At 37.5% G+C, this 13,860-nt stretch overlaps 1 protein-coding gene and 1 non-coding gene across 7 annotated transcripts in view; one reads left to right on the top strand and one right to left on the bottom strand.

Moving 5' to 3' along the window:
- STAG1 (STAG1 cohesin complex component) overlaps positions 1 to 13,860 on the bottom strand; it is a 432,120-nt gene that overhangs the window by 243,650 nt on the left and 174,610 nt on the right. The window contains exon 1 of one of the 6 annotated variants that reach the window (XM_044383426.3): positions 2,650 to 2,815. The exons of the other annotated variants lie outside the window; for them this stretch is intronic. Within the exon in view, the coding sequence (XP_044239361.1) occupies positions 2,650 to 2,679 (30 nt within the window). The 5' untranslated portion in view covers positions 2,680 to 2,815. Of the gene's footprint in view, positions 1 to 2,649; positions 2,816 to 13,860 lie in introns of those variants that run through there. 6 annotated transcript variants of the gene reach the window in all.
- Positions 1,483 to 1,585, top strand: LOC113254182 (U6 spliceosomal RNA). The gene has a single exon (XR_003315707.1). It is a non-coding gene; the product is annotated as a U6 spliceosomal RNA (small nuclear RNA).

Below are 13,860 nucleotides of genomic sequence, written 5' to 3'. Positions count from 1 at the left end.
GCAGAAGGTTATTAATAGCAGACAAGCACCAGGAGCAATCATGGTTCACAGAAAGCTACTCTGCAGACAAACTCAGCATGTTTTGCCACTGACAAAGCCAAAGGTTAGCACAGCCACTGTGGACTCCCACAGATTTTGCCAGCTTTCTCCCCACAGGTATCTCTTGCCACCACCAGCTCTGCCCCACAGCCATGCGGGATCTCTATGGCTGCAAAAGTATAAGACGCCAGTCACCTGAACCCCTTTGCAGCCCCACGGGAGCCAAGAAGCCACATAAGCAGCCAACTTAAGCTTCTACAGCTAGGTAGTATAAGACACCAGCCTAGGGGCGCCTGGGTGGCACAGCGGTTAAGCGTCTGCCTTCGGCTCAGGGCGTGATCCCCGCGTTCTGGGATCGAGCCCCACATCAGGCTCCTCTGCTATGAGCCTGCTTCTTCCTCTCCCACTCCCCCTGCTTGTGTTCTCTCTCTCGCTGGCTGTCTCTATCTCTGTCAAATAAATGAATAAAATCTTTAAAATATTAAAATAAAAAAAAATAAGACACCAGCCTAGCGCCACTTCTCCATCACTGAACACTGTGCCCACACTCACAGCCCCTCTAGCTGTGCACCATTGGCCTAACAGTCATCACTGGCCTCCACTGCAGCATGCATGCACAGGCTAGGGAAATATGCGGCCACTGGTGAGTGTACCAAAAAAGCCAAGAAACCCTGTAGCTGCTGGTAGGTCCAGATCAGGCCCTGCCTTCTGTCACTGTCTGGTACCACCATTCCCACCTGTACCTAGGGTCCTCTAGGCTGTGTGCCCACAACCCCCTCCTCTACCCCAAGACCCATCCATGGCCTCCACCGCAGCAGTGTGCATGCCTGGAGGACGTATGCAACCACAAGAGAGCACACTGACAGCCAGGTCCTCTAGAGCTACCGGTGAGCCCATATTTGGCTCTAGCCCTTGCTACCTGCACTGATACTCATTACTATAACTGTGTCTGAACTAGGTCTCTTCCACTGCATAGACAACTGCAGCTACCCACCACAGCTGAGTGTGTGCACACCACCAGATCTGGCCAAGACCACTGTCTGCCTTGGTCCCTAGATACCAAACCTAGAGGTGTTGCTTAGTACCCAAACCCACAGTGCCCACTAAAAACCACCTGTCTGTCCATGCATTAGAACAAGGTGGCCTGAACCAAAAAGACATCATGATTTCCTGGACCCAGTGCCACCACATGCCACATTTCTCACCCTACACTAGTAGACCAAGGGTCACTGTATGATTAAATGTGCCCGCACACACAGGTGAAAGCCTCCCCTTATGAAGAGGTAACTGCTTCTTCACGCACAGGTGTGAAAACATAGCTTCAGGATTATGAAGAATCAAGCAAATACATCTCTACAAAAGAAATGCTGTATACCTCTAGTAACCAGTCCAAAGAAATCCAGATTCAAAAACCGTTGGACAAAGAATTCAAAATAGTTTTCTGTGCTTGCTTCTGCAGCACATATACTAAATTGAAATCCTACAGAGATTAGCATGGCCCCCATGCAAGGATGACATGCAAACTCGTTAAGCATTCAATATTAAAAAAAAAATTATACAGCTAGCCAGAGAGCTACAAGAGAATACAGATAAAGATATCAGAAAAAATATATAAGAACAAACTGAGAAGCTCAACAAAGAAAGAAAACATAAGAAAGAACAACAGAAATTTTGGAGCTAAAGAATACAATGACTATAATGAAGAATTAAATAAGAGTTTAAACAATGAACTTGAATAAGCTGAAGGGAGAATCAATAAGCTAGAACACAGATCAAATGAAATTATCTAAATATAGGAGCAAAAAGAAGAGTGAGAGGAATGAAGAAAGCTTATGGGAATTATGGCATACTGACAAAAGAAATAACATATACACCATTGGAGTCCCAAAGGAAAATGAGAAGAAAATGCTAAAAGCTTATTTTAAAAAATAATGGATCAAGTGTTTTTTTAAATTCCTCTTGACACACTGATTGTTCAACAGAATGTTGTTTAATCACCACACATTTATGGATTTTCCAGTTTTCTTCATGTAATTAATTTCTAGTTTTAAACTACTGTGGATCTAAAATAAGAATGCTTGATATGATTTTGATCATCATTAAGACTTGTTTTCTGGCCTAACATATGATCTATCTTGGAAAATAGTTCCATGTGAACTTGAGGAGAATATGTATTCTGTTCTTTTGGATGCGATGTCCTGCAAATATCTGTTAGGACTATTTGGTCTAACCTGTCATTTAAGGTTTCCTTATTGACTCTGTATAAATTATCTATGAATTGATGTAAATGGGGTATTAAAGTCCCCCACTATTATTGTATTGCTGTACATTTCTCCCTTTCGGTCTCTTAATATTTTCTTTACATATTTAGGTGCTCCTATGTTGGGTGCATAAATATTTACAAATGTTAGTATCTTCTTATTGGATTGACCCCTTTATAATTATGTAATTTGTTGTCTCATATTACAATCCTTGTTTTTAAAATCTATTTTGGCTGGTATAAATATAGCTATTTCAGCTTTCTTACAGTTTCTATTTGCAAGGGATACCTTTTTCCATCCCTTTGATTTAAGGCCATGTGAGTCCTTATACCTAAGGTGAGTCTCTCACCAGTAGATGGATCTTCTTTTTGTTGTCCATTCAGCCACTCCATGTCTTCTGATTTGCAAATTTAGTCCATTTACATTTAAAGTAATTAATGATAAGTATGTACTTAATGCCATTTTGTTAATTATTTCTTGGCTATCTTTGTAGTTCTCTATTCTCTTCTTCTTCCCTTGAAACACAGGAAAGTAGAAATTTAACAAACCAAACTTTACGGGATGGAGCAAAAGGAGTTCTAAGAGAGAAACACAGTGATAAATACTTACATCAAGAAACCATAAAAACCTCAAATAAACAACCTAACTGTATACCTAAAGGAACTCGGGGGAAAAAAAAAAGAATAAAGCCCAAAGTTAGAAGGAAATAACAAAGATGAGAGAGTAGAAATAAGTGAAATAGAAACTAAAAAGATAATAGAAAAGATCAACGAAACTAAGAGCTGCTTCTTTGAAAAGATAAACAAAACTGATAAACCTTTAGACTTATCTAGAAGAAAGATGACTCAAAATCAAGACATAAGAGATGTTATGACTAATATCACAGAAACAGAAAGGATCATAAGATATTACCATGAATAATCATACGCTAAGAAATTGGACAACTTAGAAGAAATGGATAAATTCTTAAAAAATAAAACCTCCCAAGACCGAACCATTATCTAATAGAAAACCTGAACACTTACTAGTAAGGAGACTAAGTTATGAAAAGCCTACTAACGAACAACAGTACAGGACACATCAGCTATACTGGTGAATTCTACCAAACATTCAAATTAAAATTAATACAAATCCTTTCTCATAGAAGAGGAGGGAACTCTACCAAACTCACTTTTTGAGGCAAGCATCACCCTGATATCAAAACAAGATACAGATACCTTGCAGGCCAGGAGAAAATGGAAAGATAAATTCAAAGTGCTAATAGAAAGAAACTATCAATCAAGAATACTTTACCTAGTAATGCTGTCCTTCAAAACTGAAAGTGAAATAAAGACTTTCCCTAAACAAAAGTTGAGGAAATTCATCACCTGCATTACAAGAAATGCTGAAAAGAGATCTTCCAGCTGAAACAAAAGGATGCTAATTAGTAACAGGAAAACATGACAAAATAGAGAATACCTGGGTGGCTCAGTTGGTTAAGCATCTGCCTTCAGCTCAGGTCATGATCCTGGAGTCCTGGGATTGAGCCCCACATAAGACTCCCTGCTCAGTGGGGAGTCTGCTTCTCCCTCTGCCTCTCTTCCCCCCCACCGCTGCTTGTTCTTTCTCTCTCTCTACCTCCCACTCACTCTGTCTCCCAAATAAACAAAATCTTAAAAAAAAAAAGAAAAATGACAATATACAACAACTGTAAAGGTAAGCATACAGTCAGATTCAGAACCCCTAATATTATAATATGGTAGTGTGTTAACTACTTCAGTATAAAGGTTAAAGGACAAAAATATTAAAAATAGCTATAGCTTTAAATTTAATGAATACACAATAGAAAAAAGTAAATGTGACATCAAAAACATAAATATAAAAGTGGGGGGATCTTGTAGAGATATCTGCACTCTCATGTTCACTGCATCATTTTTCACAATGGCCAAAATACCGAAACAATCTAAATGCCCATCAATGAATGAATGAGGAAAACGTGTTATCTATACACTGGACTACTTTTCAGCCAAGAGAAAGAAGGAAATTCTGTCACTTGTAACAACCTGGATGAAACTTCAAGTCATAAAGTTAGGTGAAGTAAGTCAGACAAAGAAAAAATATACTGTATGATTTTACTTATATAGGGAATCAAAAAAAAAAGAAAAAAAAAGCCAAACTCAGGGAAACAGACATAGAGTGGTGGTTACCAGGGCCTGTGAGATAGGGAAAATGGGAAGGAATAGGTCAAAGGATTAAAAACTTCCAACTATAAGATTACCAAGTTCTGGGGCTAATGTATAGAATGATGATTATAGCTAATAATACTGTATTCTATAATCTTAAATGTTCTCACCACAAAAAACAAATGGAAATAATACAAGGGGATGGGATATTAGCTAATGCTAAAGTAGTAATAATACTGCAATATACAAACACATCAAATCAAATTTATACACTTTAAACTTACACAATGTTATATGTCAACTGTATCTCAATAAAAATGAGGGAAAAAAGAAAAAATGCAGAATTTTTTACCCAGCAAAAAATATCCTTCAAATAAAAGCAAAACAAAAACTTTTCGGATTAAGAAAACTGAAACAAAACCTAGCAAATGGACTAAACATTCCTCTTGAAAGACAAAGACCATCCAGACTGGATAAAAAGACCCAATCCCATGATACCTACAAGAGACACTTTACATATAGAAGCACAGATAACATATATCACTCAAACTTTATAATAAAGCTGTTATGACTATATTAAACAAAAGTGGAAATCAAGACAAGGAGTATTACAAATATTAACAGAAAGATTTTATAGTAATAAAGCAGTAAATTCATCATGAAGATACACATGATGAAGAAAACACATTATCAAAATCTGTAGAATGCAGCTAAAACAGTGTTTACACAGAAATATGTAGCTTTAAATATTTACAAAAGAAAGATCTAATACAATGATTTAAGCTTCCACCTTAAGAAACTCCTATTACATTTGAGTATGAGTTGTCCTCATTTAGGGAGTAGGGAAAGATAAGTAGTAAAATTTTAAGATTACCAGTAAGAACACTTCCTTTTCTTTTCTTTTTTCATTTTTTAAGTAATCTACACCCAACGCAGGGCTCAAACTTACACCCCCGAGATCAAGATTCACATGCTCTACTGACTGAGCCAGCCATCCAAGCACCCCACAAAGAACACTTCTGATAACATACCTACAATCTCTCAAAGAGAAGATCACAGTTTTTGAATATCTGAATAATGAGTTAAAGTCACATAATCATTCTGGGACCCAAGCTGACAGAAGCTCTTTGATCCTCTATAAGAGGCTTCCAAGGTTGACCCTGAGTAATCAATATCCAGCTGATAAAGAGGAAAACACAAAAAAGCACGGCAGATTTTTACAATTCAGGCTTGGTAGTCATACATTATTACTTTGGGTAATACTTCATTGACAAGAACTTGTTAACTAGCCACATCTCAATACAAGGGGAGTGGAGACACGGAGTCTCCATTTGCCAGTACCCTCCTTGAACTTTCTCCACTATGAAAAGGGAAAAATTAATTTTTGTTAAGCCGCCAGTCATGTCTGCCAAAAGCTACCCCTCTGGCTACAACTATTTATATGCAGACTTCTTCCTTCATAGAAAAAATGATCACCTGCATGAATATTGTAATACTGTTTACTGGAGAAAAAAGCTAAGCAATCTAAATGTCTGCAAAGCAATGTTTCACTAAATTATGGTGTGGGTGTGTGTGGGTGTGTATATATACAAATGAAATATAACTATTAATACAAATGAGCTATATCTGTATGTTAACACTAATGATATAAAAGGTTGTTTACAACATACTAAGTAAAAAAAGAAATATGTATAATATGATTCTACCTTTAAAATAAATAATATCATGGAAAAAAGTATGAAAAATTCAAACTGTGACACTGATAGGCTTGCCTTCAATTCATTTCAAAACATTTAAATCTAAGACTTTACTACAAAGAACATCTCCAAAAACTTAGCCACAGATCCTCAACAAGAAAATTATATGCAGCATTTGAATCAGTTTACAGTAAAATGAGAAAAATCACTGCATTTGTTCTAACAATTTTATCATTATAATAGAGGAAGTATTTAGAATTTGAGGTATTTAGAAAAATAATATTTTAAAAATTGGGAAAGAAAAACTAAAGCAAAAACAACAAAAAAAGTCAAGGTTCAAAGAGAAAATATAAATATGTGACACAAAATAGTCAATGTTGTAACTAAAAATGAGTTTTAAATATTCTAAGCTTTTTAAAAGCTAAACCTAAAAGAAAGCTCAATTGGGGCGCCTGGGTGGCGCAGCGGTTAAGCGCCTGCCTTCGGCTCAGGGCGTGATCCCCGCGTTCTGGGATCGAGCCCCACATCAGGCTCCTCCGTTATGAGCCTGCTTCTTCCTCTCCCACTCCCCCTGCTTGTGTTCCCTCTCTCGCTGGCTATCTCTGTCAAATAAATAAATAAAATCTTTAAAAAAATAAAAAAATAAAAGAAAGCTCAATCAATTCAATCTGGATCTCTACACAGTACACTGAGTGCATATTCTTCAAACTCTAGTAGATAAATATACTTCTTTCAGCAGGCCATTTGATAAGACCTTGGTTAGGCAGACAAGGACATAGAGAATTAGTATTCTGTAGTGTTACTTGAAGAGTAGATTCATTTGCTTCAGAGGAAGACAAGCAGATGGCAAAGATAACACACTATGTTGTAAACTAAAGACCCTAACTAGAAATCTTCAATGAAGGGCCCTCCCTCTTCCATATTGAGAATGACTGTATAATAATTAATATTTAGATTATTCTTTTCCATGTAGCTTTTAGCAATATCATATACATTTTCCATGAATGTAAATACTACAAAGATAGACTGAGAGTTGTTTATTACGCCATGAGACTAGACTGTTATTTTACCCTCATGTAAAAGCTAAAATGTTCCTGGTTTTCAGAAGCCTCCAAAGATTTTTTTTCTAACTTAACACTTCAAGGGAAAAAACTGGTTGATCCTACACATGTAATGCTAGTTCTTTCACTGCTACTCCTATTCCTACTATATTAACTAACAGCAGTTTTGGCCAATGTGATCCCATCACTGCCCTTTTACTATGCAACTATATTATTGCATAAATTCAGAGAAATTTATTTTTCAGCTTAAATGGTGTGACCCTTCAATGACAGGCCAGATTTCATTCCATAGTTAGGAATGGAATCACAGATTACAATATCATTTCAATGCCATTTTTCAGACAAATAAACACAATGTCCCATACACAGTGTTATTTCATAATTTCACTTGACACTAATCTTAGTTTTCTCTTTTGTCTTGTGTTAACTGCTTTTGAAACAGAAAGACACTACCAACAAGTATAAAAGCCTGAATAAGGTAATAGTGATGTCTAAATAAAATGGTACAGAAAAATTAAAATGACACTTTAAATATCATTCCTCTTAATGTCAAGCGTTTCTAATATTTCTCTCTGGTTCATAACATGTCTTTGCATTTGTGATATTTATCTTGCAGAAGTTCTCATCTGAGGAATTTTGCAGATGACAACCTGAATATGAATTCCTGATATACTGGCCATCACATTTCCATTCAGGACAAAACAACTGCTAGAGCAAGCAAGGTAGCAAAGACTGCAAGATGTAAGCGAGGTTAAGGATTCTTGCAGGTGTTGTTAGAGAAAAGAAATAGCACAAAATTAAGAACTTTTCTGAGCTAAGCATGAAACGGGTAGATGCCAGCCAAAAAACCAAAAACAAAAGCCTAGAAAAACTGCTACTTCTTCCTTCAAAAACTGGAGACTTCAGAGATTACTTAATCTTCTTTAGAATAGTAGAAGCGCTGAGGCATGTGGTCCTAGGAAGGCCTGCTATAAATTCTTGGCCTCAGAGGAACTGCAGGGGACGACCAGGATAAGTTGAGTTGCCTCCTATTCCTAAGGCTGGAAAAGTACTATCCAATTAACAGAACTCTTGGTTATGTGATACTCACAGGAATGGAAACCATGACAACATCTATTATACGTGAATTTGTGCCAAAGGAGGGATCCTAATAATTTGACTTGACCATCCAAATTGAAAAAAGCCTTAAGAAATCAAAGCAAAATAATATGCCTAAAAGACTCACTCATCAGCCAAGATGGGTATATTTGAAACAGATGGAAAATTTAAAGAATGGAAAGGACATTTTCGAAGTTTAAAAAAGAAAAAAAACTTTCAAATTTAAATACTTACTGGTTCAACGAAAGAATAATCACTATGGAAAATTAATGTCCTGGAAGTTCAGTGCAGGGAAAAAATCTCAAGATAAAAGAAAAATATACAAACGGAATTTATAAGTAAAGGGGTAAAATACCTGGCAGATGTAAGAAACACAAATAAGCTAACATTTTAAGAAGAAAATCTAGCTGATCAATAAAAGAGTTAAATCTGAACATAAATATAGCTTATCTAGTTCCTGTCAGAATTAATGGGAAAATGATACATACAAGCATAGCCAGGGAAAATTCATGAATTTCAAGGAAAAAGAGAAAACCTTATAAATATCAGCACCAATAATTAAACACAACATATACAAACTCTACTTCCACATACAGAGCATCCATCTGCATTCAATGCCTTTCTCTTAAGATAAGCAAATAGTTTCAAACACCAGACATTTGAGGAAAACCTCTGCACAACAATTACCAATTTATTGTGCCTCAGCACCAAAGTTACCCCACAAGTTGTCTGCTCTATAATAACGGACTAGACTTTACAAGCACTTCTCCTTCAAAGTAAACATTTATTAGCTTTATTAGCACAGGGCTCTGGAAGGACACTCAGGGAGAAGGGGAACTTCTCTTCCTGGTTTTGATATGTTAGAGTTTTGTTTTTTACTTTTGCTGAATAGTCCATCAGTGGTGGTCTATCTCATTCTCATGCTAAGAGTGTGCAGTTCTTTGGTATTCTTGCGCCCCAGCCTGGGATTGGTCATTACCCTCTTGATGCAACACAGACACTGGCATGCTCCAAGTCCCATCTGAGAGCAATGCCTCATCTTCCAGTGTAATACTGTCTACCATTGCCAACACGACTATATCTCAGAATGTTGTTTCCAGCTGCCTAGCAAATGTGAACCAGCTCTGGCTAAGGCAATCCAGTGAACCTGTCATTCAACAGGCTGCAAACCCACCTTCTCCAACGAGGTCCAAACCCAAGTCTGAGGAAGAGGACCAGCACATCCAAATCTTTCTTCCCTTAAGAAATGTCTTTACATTAAAAGGATTATCCATCATGACCAAGTGGGATTCATCCCTGGGATGCAAGGGTGGTTCAACATTCGCAAATCGGTCAGTGTGATAGATCATATCAACAGGAAAAGAGTCAAGAACCATATGATCCTCTCAACAGATGCAGAAAAAGCATTTGACAAAATACAGCATCCTTTCCTGATTAAAACCCTTCAGAGTGTAGGATAGAGGGTACATTCCTCAATCTCATAAAAACCATCTATGAAAAACCTACAGCAAATATCATTCTCAATGGGGAAAAGCTGGAAACCTTTCCCTTAAGATCAGGAACACGACAAGGATGCCCACTCTCGCCATTATTATTCAACATAGTACTAGAAGTCCTTGCAACAGCAATCAGACAACAAAAAGGGATCAAAGGTATCCAAATCGGCAGAGAAGAAGTCAAAATGTCTCTCTTCCCAGATGACATGATACTCTATATGGAAAACCCAAAAGAATCCACTCCCAAACTATTAGAAGTTATAGAGCAATTCAGTAATGTGGCGGGATACAAAATCAATGCTCAGAAATCAGTTGCATTTCTATACATGAATAATGAGACTGAAGAAAGAGAAATTAGGAAATCCATCCCATTTACAATAGCACCAAAAACCATACATTACCTTGGAATTAACTTAACCAGAGACATATTCTAGAAACTACAAATCACTCTTGAAAGACATTGAAGAAGACACAAAAAGATGAAAAATATTCCATGCTCATGGATCGGAAGAATTAACACAGTTAAAATGTCCATGCTACCCAGAGCAATCTACACTTTCAACGCTATCCCGATCAAAATACCAATGAAATTTTTCAAAGAACTGGAACAAATAGCCCTTAAATTTGTGTGGAACCAGAAAAGGCCCCAAATCGCCAAGGAATTGTTGAAAAGGAAAAACAAAGCTGGGGGCATCACGTTGCCGGATTTCAAGCTCTACTACAAAGCTGTGATCACAAAGATGGCATGGTACTGACACAAAAACAGACACATAGACCAATGAAACAGAATAGAGAACCCAGAAATGGACCCTCAGCTCTTTGGGCAACTAATCTTTGACAAAGCAGGAAAAAACACCCAGTGGAAAAAAGTCTCTTCAATAAACGGTGCTGGGAAAACTGGACGGATATATGCAGAAGATTGAAACTTAACCACTCTTTCACACCATACACAAAGATAAACTCCAATGCAGGGTCAAATCACAATATGCTCCAGTAGACAAGTACACACAGTGACCCACCAGAAAAGAACTTACATACCCAAGAGAAACTCAAGGGCCACATGTGAGAGTGGATTCTAGAAGCAACTGACCAAGGGGGATGAAATATAATGCTACGTCAGGCCAAACTAATGGATAGGTGTGCACTTACTGGAGACTCCAGATTTAACGTCTTAGACCATGTAGCTATAAATGACAGTAATACCTTATCTGGTTGGTGAGCTAAGAGTTGCCTTTAAAGACAGAGATGACCAGGACATCTGAGTGGCTCAGTCAGTTAAATGTCTGCCTTCGGCTCAGGTCATGATTCCAGAGTCCTGGAATCGAGTCCCACATCAGGCTCCTTGCTATGTGGGGAGTCTGCTTCTCCCTCTGCCTGCCGCTCCCCCTGCTTGTGCTTGCTCTCTCTCTCTGCCTCTCTGACAAATAAATAAAATCTTAAATAAATAAAGGTTGAGATGACCAAGCTTCCCGGGCATTGATATGGAGGGAGTAAAGAATCCAATGATTTAAGGATATAGAACTGGATTTTTCATGTAAGATTTTCATACCCCTACTCCTCCTCCACTGTGTTCTATAAGAGGGCCCAGAAAGCAATGAGAACCACACTGGTAAAGGGAGGATCTACATCCTTATAATGGTCTGTGATTAGTGTCCTATGTAAGCCAGGGATGAGTATAGGGTATGTGGCCATTAAGAAAACCTCCTGGGTTTCAAGGGAGATGATGGCATCCAAGGCAACACAACCCACGTGGCCACATCTAATCATTAAAGTTAAGGTGGGAACATTATCTGTTAAGGGCAGCAGGGATGTACTGGTAATCAGAATGTCTTGCCCTACAGAGATCTTTGGCAATAGATAATGATTAGAGTACCACTTGGAACAAAATAGGTCGAAGTCTCCCATAATACAGTTTGATTTACACAACAGAAAAAACTCTAGATCTGGTAGCCTGAAGTCTAACTTAAATCAACCAACACAGTGAAGAGTTACAGTCTTCACTAGTTGACAATCCTGAGTTAGTTCACAGACCCAGAGAACATTAAAGGACATGGAGACTGGGTAGGTCCCTTGAAGAAAAACCTTGCATAACCATTACAAGCACACACCACACATCCTCTAATCCTTCATCAAAGATTTGCAGCTATTAATTAGAGGTATGATGCACTGTGAAAAGGAATTATCTAGACATTTCATGTATAAATAGACACCATCTCTGAACTGACCTTAATTTCTGGGTACCCAAAATGCTACTGTGGTCCACCAGTTAAATTAGGGACTTATGGTGGTCAGGTGACACATGGGGTTGTAGATCAAGTTTAACTGAGAGTGAACATAAATAGACCAGGGACCCACTCTGTGGTTATTTCCTAAATATACACTTGAAAAAGACATACTTGGCAACTGGAAGAACCCCATTTGGACTTTCTGACCCAGGAGGTAAGGGGCATAATGGTAGGAATGTCTAAAGTTCATGGAATTTCCTCTCCTTATTAAAACAATAAACTAGAAGCAATGTTATATCCCTGGAGTAGGTGCAGAGTTTAATCAGACTTCAAAAAAGCAGCGGTGGTAAAAACTATTACATCCCCATTAAACTTACCAGTTTGGCCTACATAAAAGATCGATCCTAGAGAACAACTATGGATTATCACAAACTTAATCAGGTGGTGACTTTCGCTTTAATTGCAATTCCTAGCACTTGATATGCAGCTACTGACCAAGCTAATGCCTTTTTCTCCAAATAAAAAGGGCCTGAGTAAGTTGTTATTGCGTATAACGTGTAAGGATTACAAATAAGGATACCTTCCCACTGTTGCTTCTGCACTATGTTAATGCTCCTGCTCTCTGCCATAATGTAGTTGTCTTGGCATCTATTATCTCACAATTTCTGTGAGTCAGGAGTCTAGGCACAGCTCACCTAAATCTGTTTAGGGTCTCACCTGACTGCAATCAAGGTGTTTACTGCTCTACATTCTTATTTGGAAGCTCGAATGGAAAAGAACCCACTTCCAAGCTTACTTACGTTGTTGGAAGAATTTATTTCCTTGTGACTGGTTGTAGAACTGAGGTCCCTGACCTCCTGCTAGCAAGAGGCTGGAGACAACTCTCCAGTCCAAGAAGATATGAGCAATTCCTTGCCACACAGTCTTCCCCAACATCACTTACTTTGTCAAACCAACAAGGAAAAAACCCTAGAGCAAGTGTGCTAGCAAGAAAGCATCTTACATAACATAAAGTAATCACAGAATTGCCCTACACCATCGTGGCTACACTGATGGTCAGAAGCAAGTCACAGGTCTCACTCAAAGGAAGGGGTCAAGAGCATGAATACCAGGAAGTAGGAGTCATGAGGAGCCACATTTGAGTCTGTCCACCACAACAATCCAGAGAAACCTTCATCATCTTTACATTCCAGAAAACATCATCCTTCTTCACAAGATGACATGCCCAGGACCACTGAATGGCCAGATATTTTAGTGAGATAGCCACTGGCCCCCAGATTTTTAGGAGGTTATCTCCCAACCTCTATTTCACATATATCTTACTAAGGCTTTAAATGTTATATGCTACTTCCTGATCATCCTATTCAATTAGCACAATTATTTTATTTTTTTTAAATCATGTACATGTATTGTTTAGATAAAAATAAAACACGGTTTATAAAAAGAAAATAAAGATGGAGATCAAAATATAAACAAAAATAGAAATGCTGAAGTGGCAATATTAATATCAAATTGACATTAAACATTAGAAGCACTAAACAGGAAATATAATAATATGGTAAAATGCTAAGTATTCACAGTATTTAAACAAGTAAAATATTTAAGTTTGCTTTTATAGTTTTAGAATTCTCAAACCCAACAGTATTTCATCTACATTTTTTCTAATTGTTTTATTATATTATTATTTAATAATTTACCACATCTAGACATGGGGTGTGGTATGATGTAACAGATTTTTTTTCAAGTTGTTAATCAGTTGTCAATTATGAAGAGAAAGGACAGGTAGAACATAATTTTTAAATTAAATCTTATATAAACTTA

The sequence above is a fragment of the Ursus arctos genome, unplaced genomic scaffold (assembly GCF_023065955.2).
Source record: "Ursus arctos isolate Adak ecotype North America unplaced genomic scaffold, UrsArc2.0 scaffold_20, whole genome shotgun sequence".
Taxonomy (NCBI): domain Eukaryota; kingdom Metazoa; phylum Chordata; class Mammalia; order Carnivora; family Ursidae; genus Ursus; species Ursus arctos.
The sequence above is the reverse complement of the archived record's forward strand: the minus strand, read 5'-3'. Positions and strand labels throughout refer to the sequence as shown.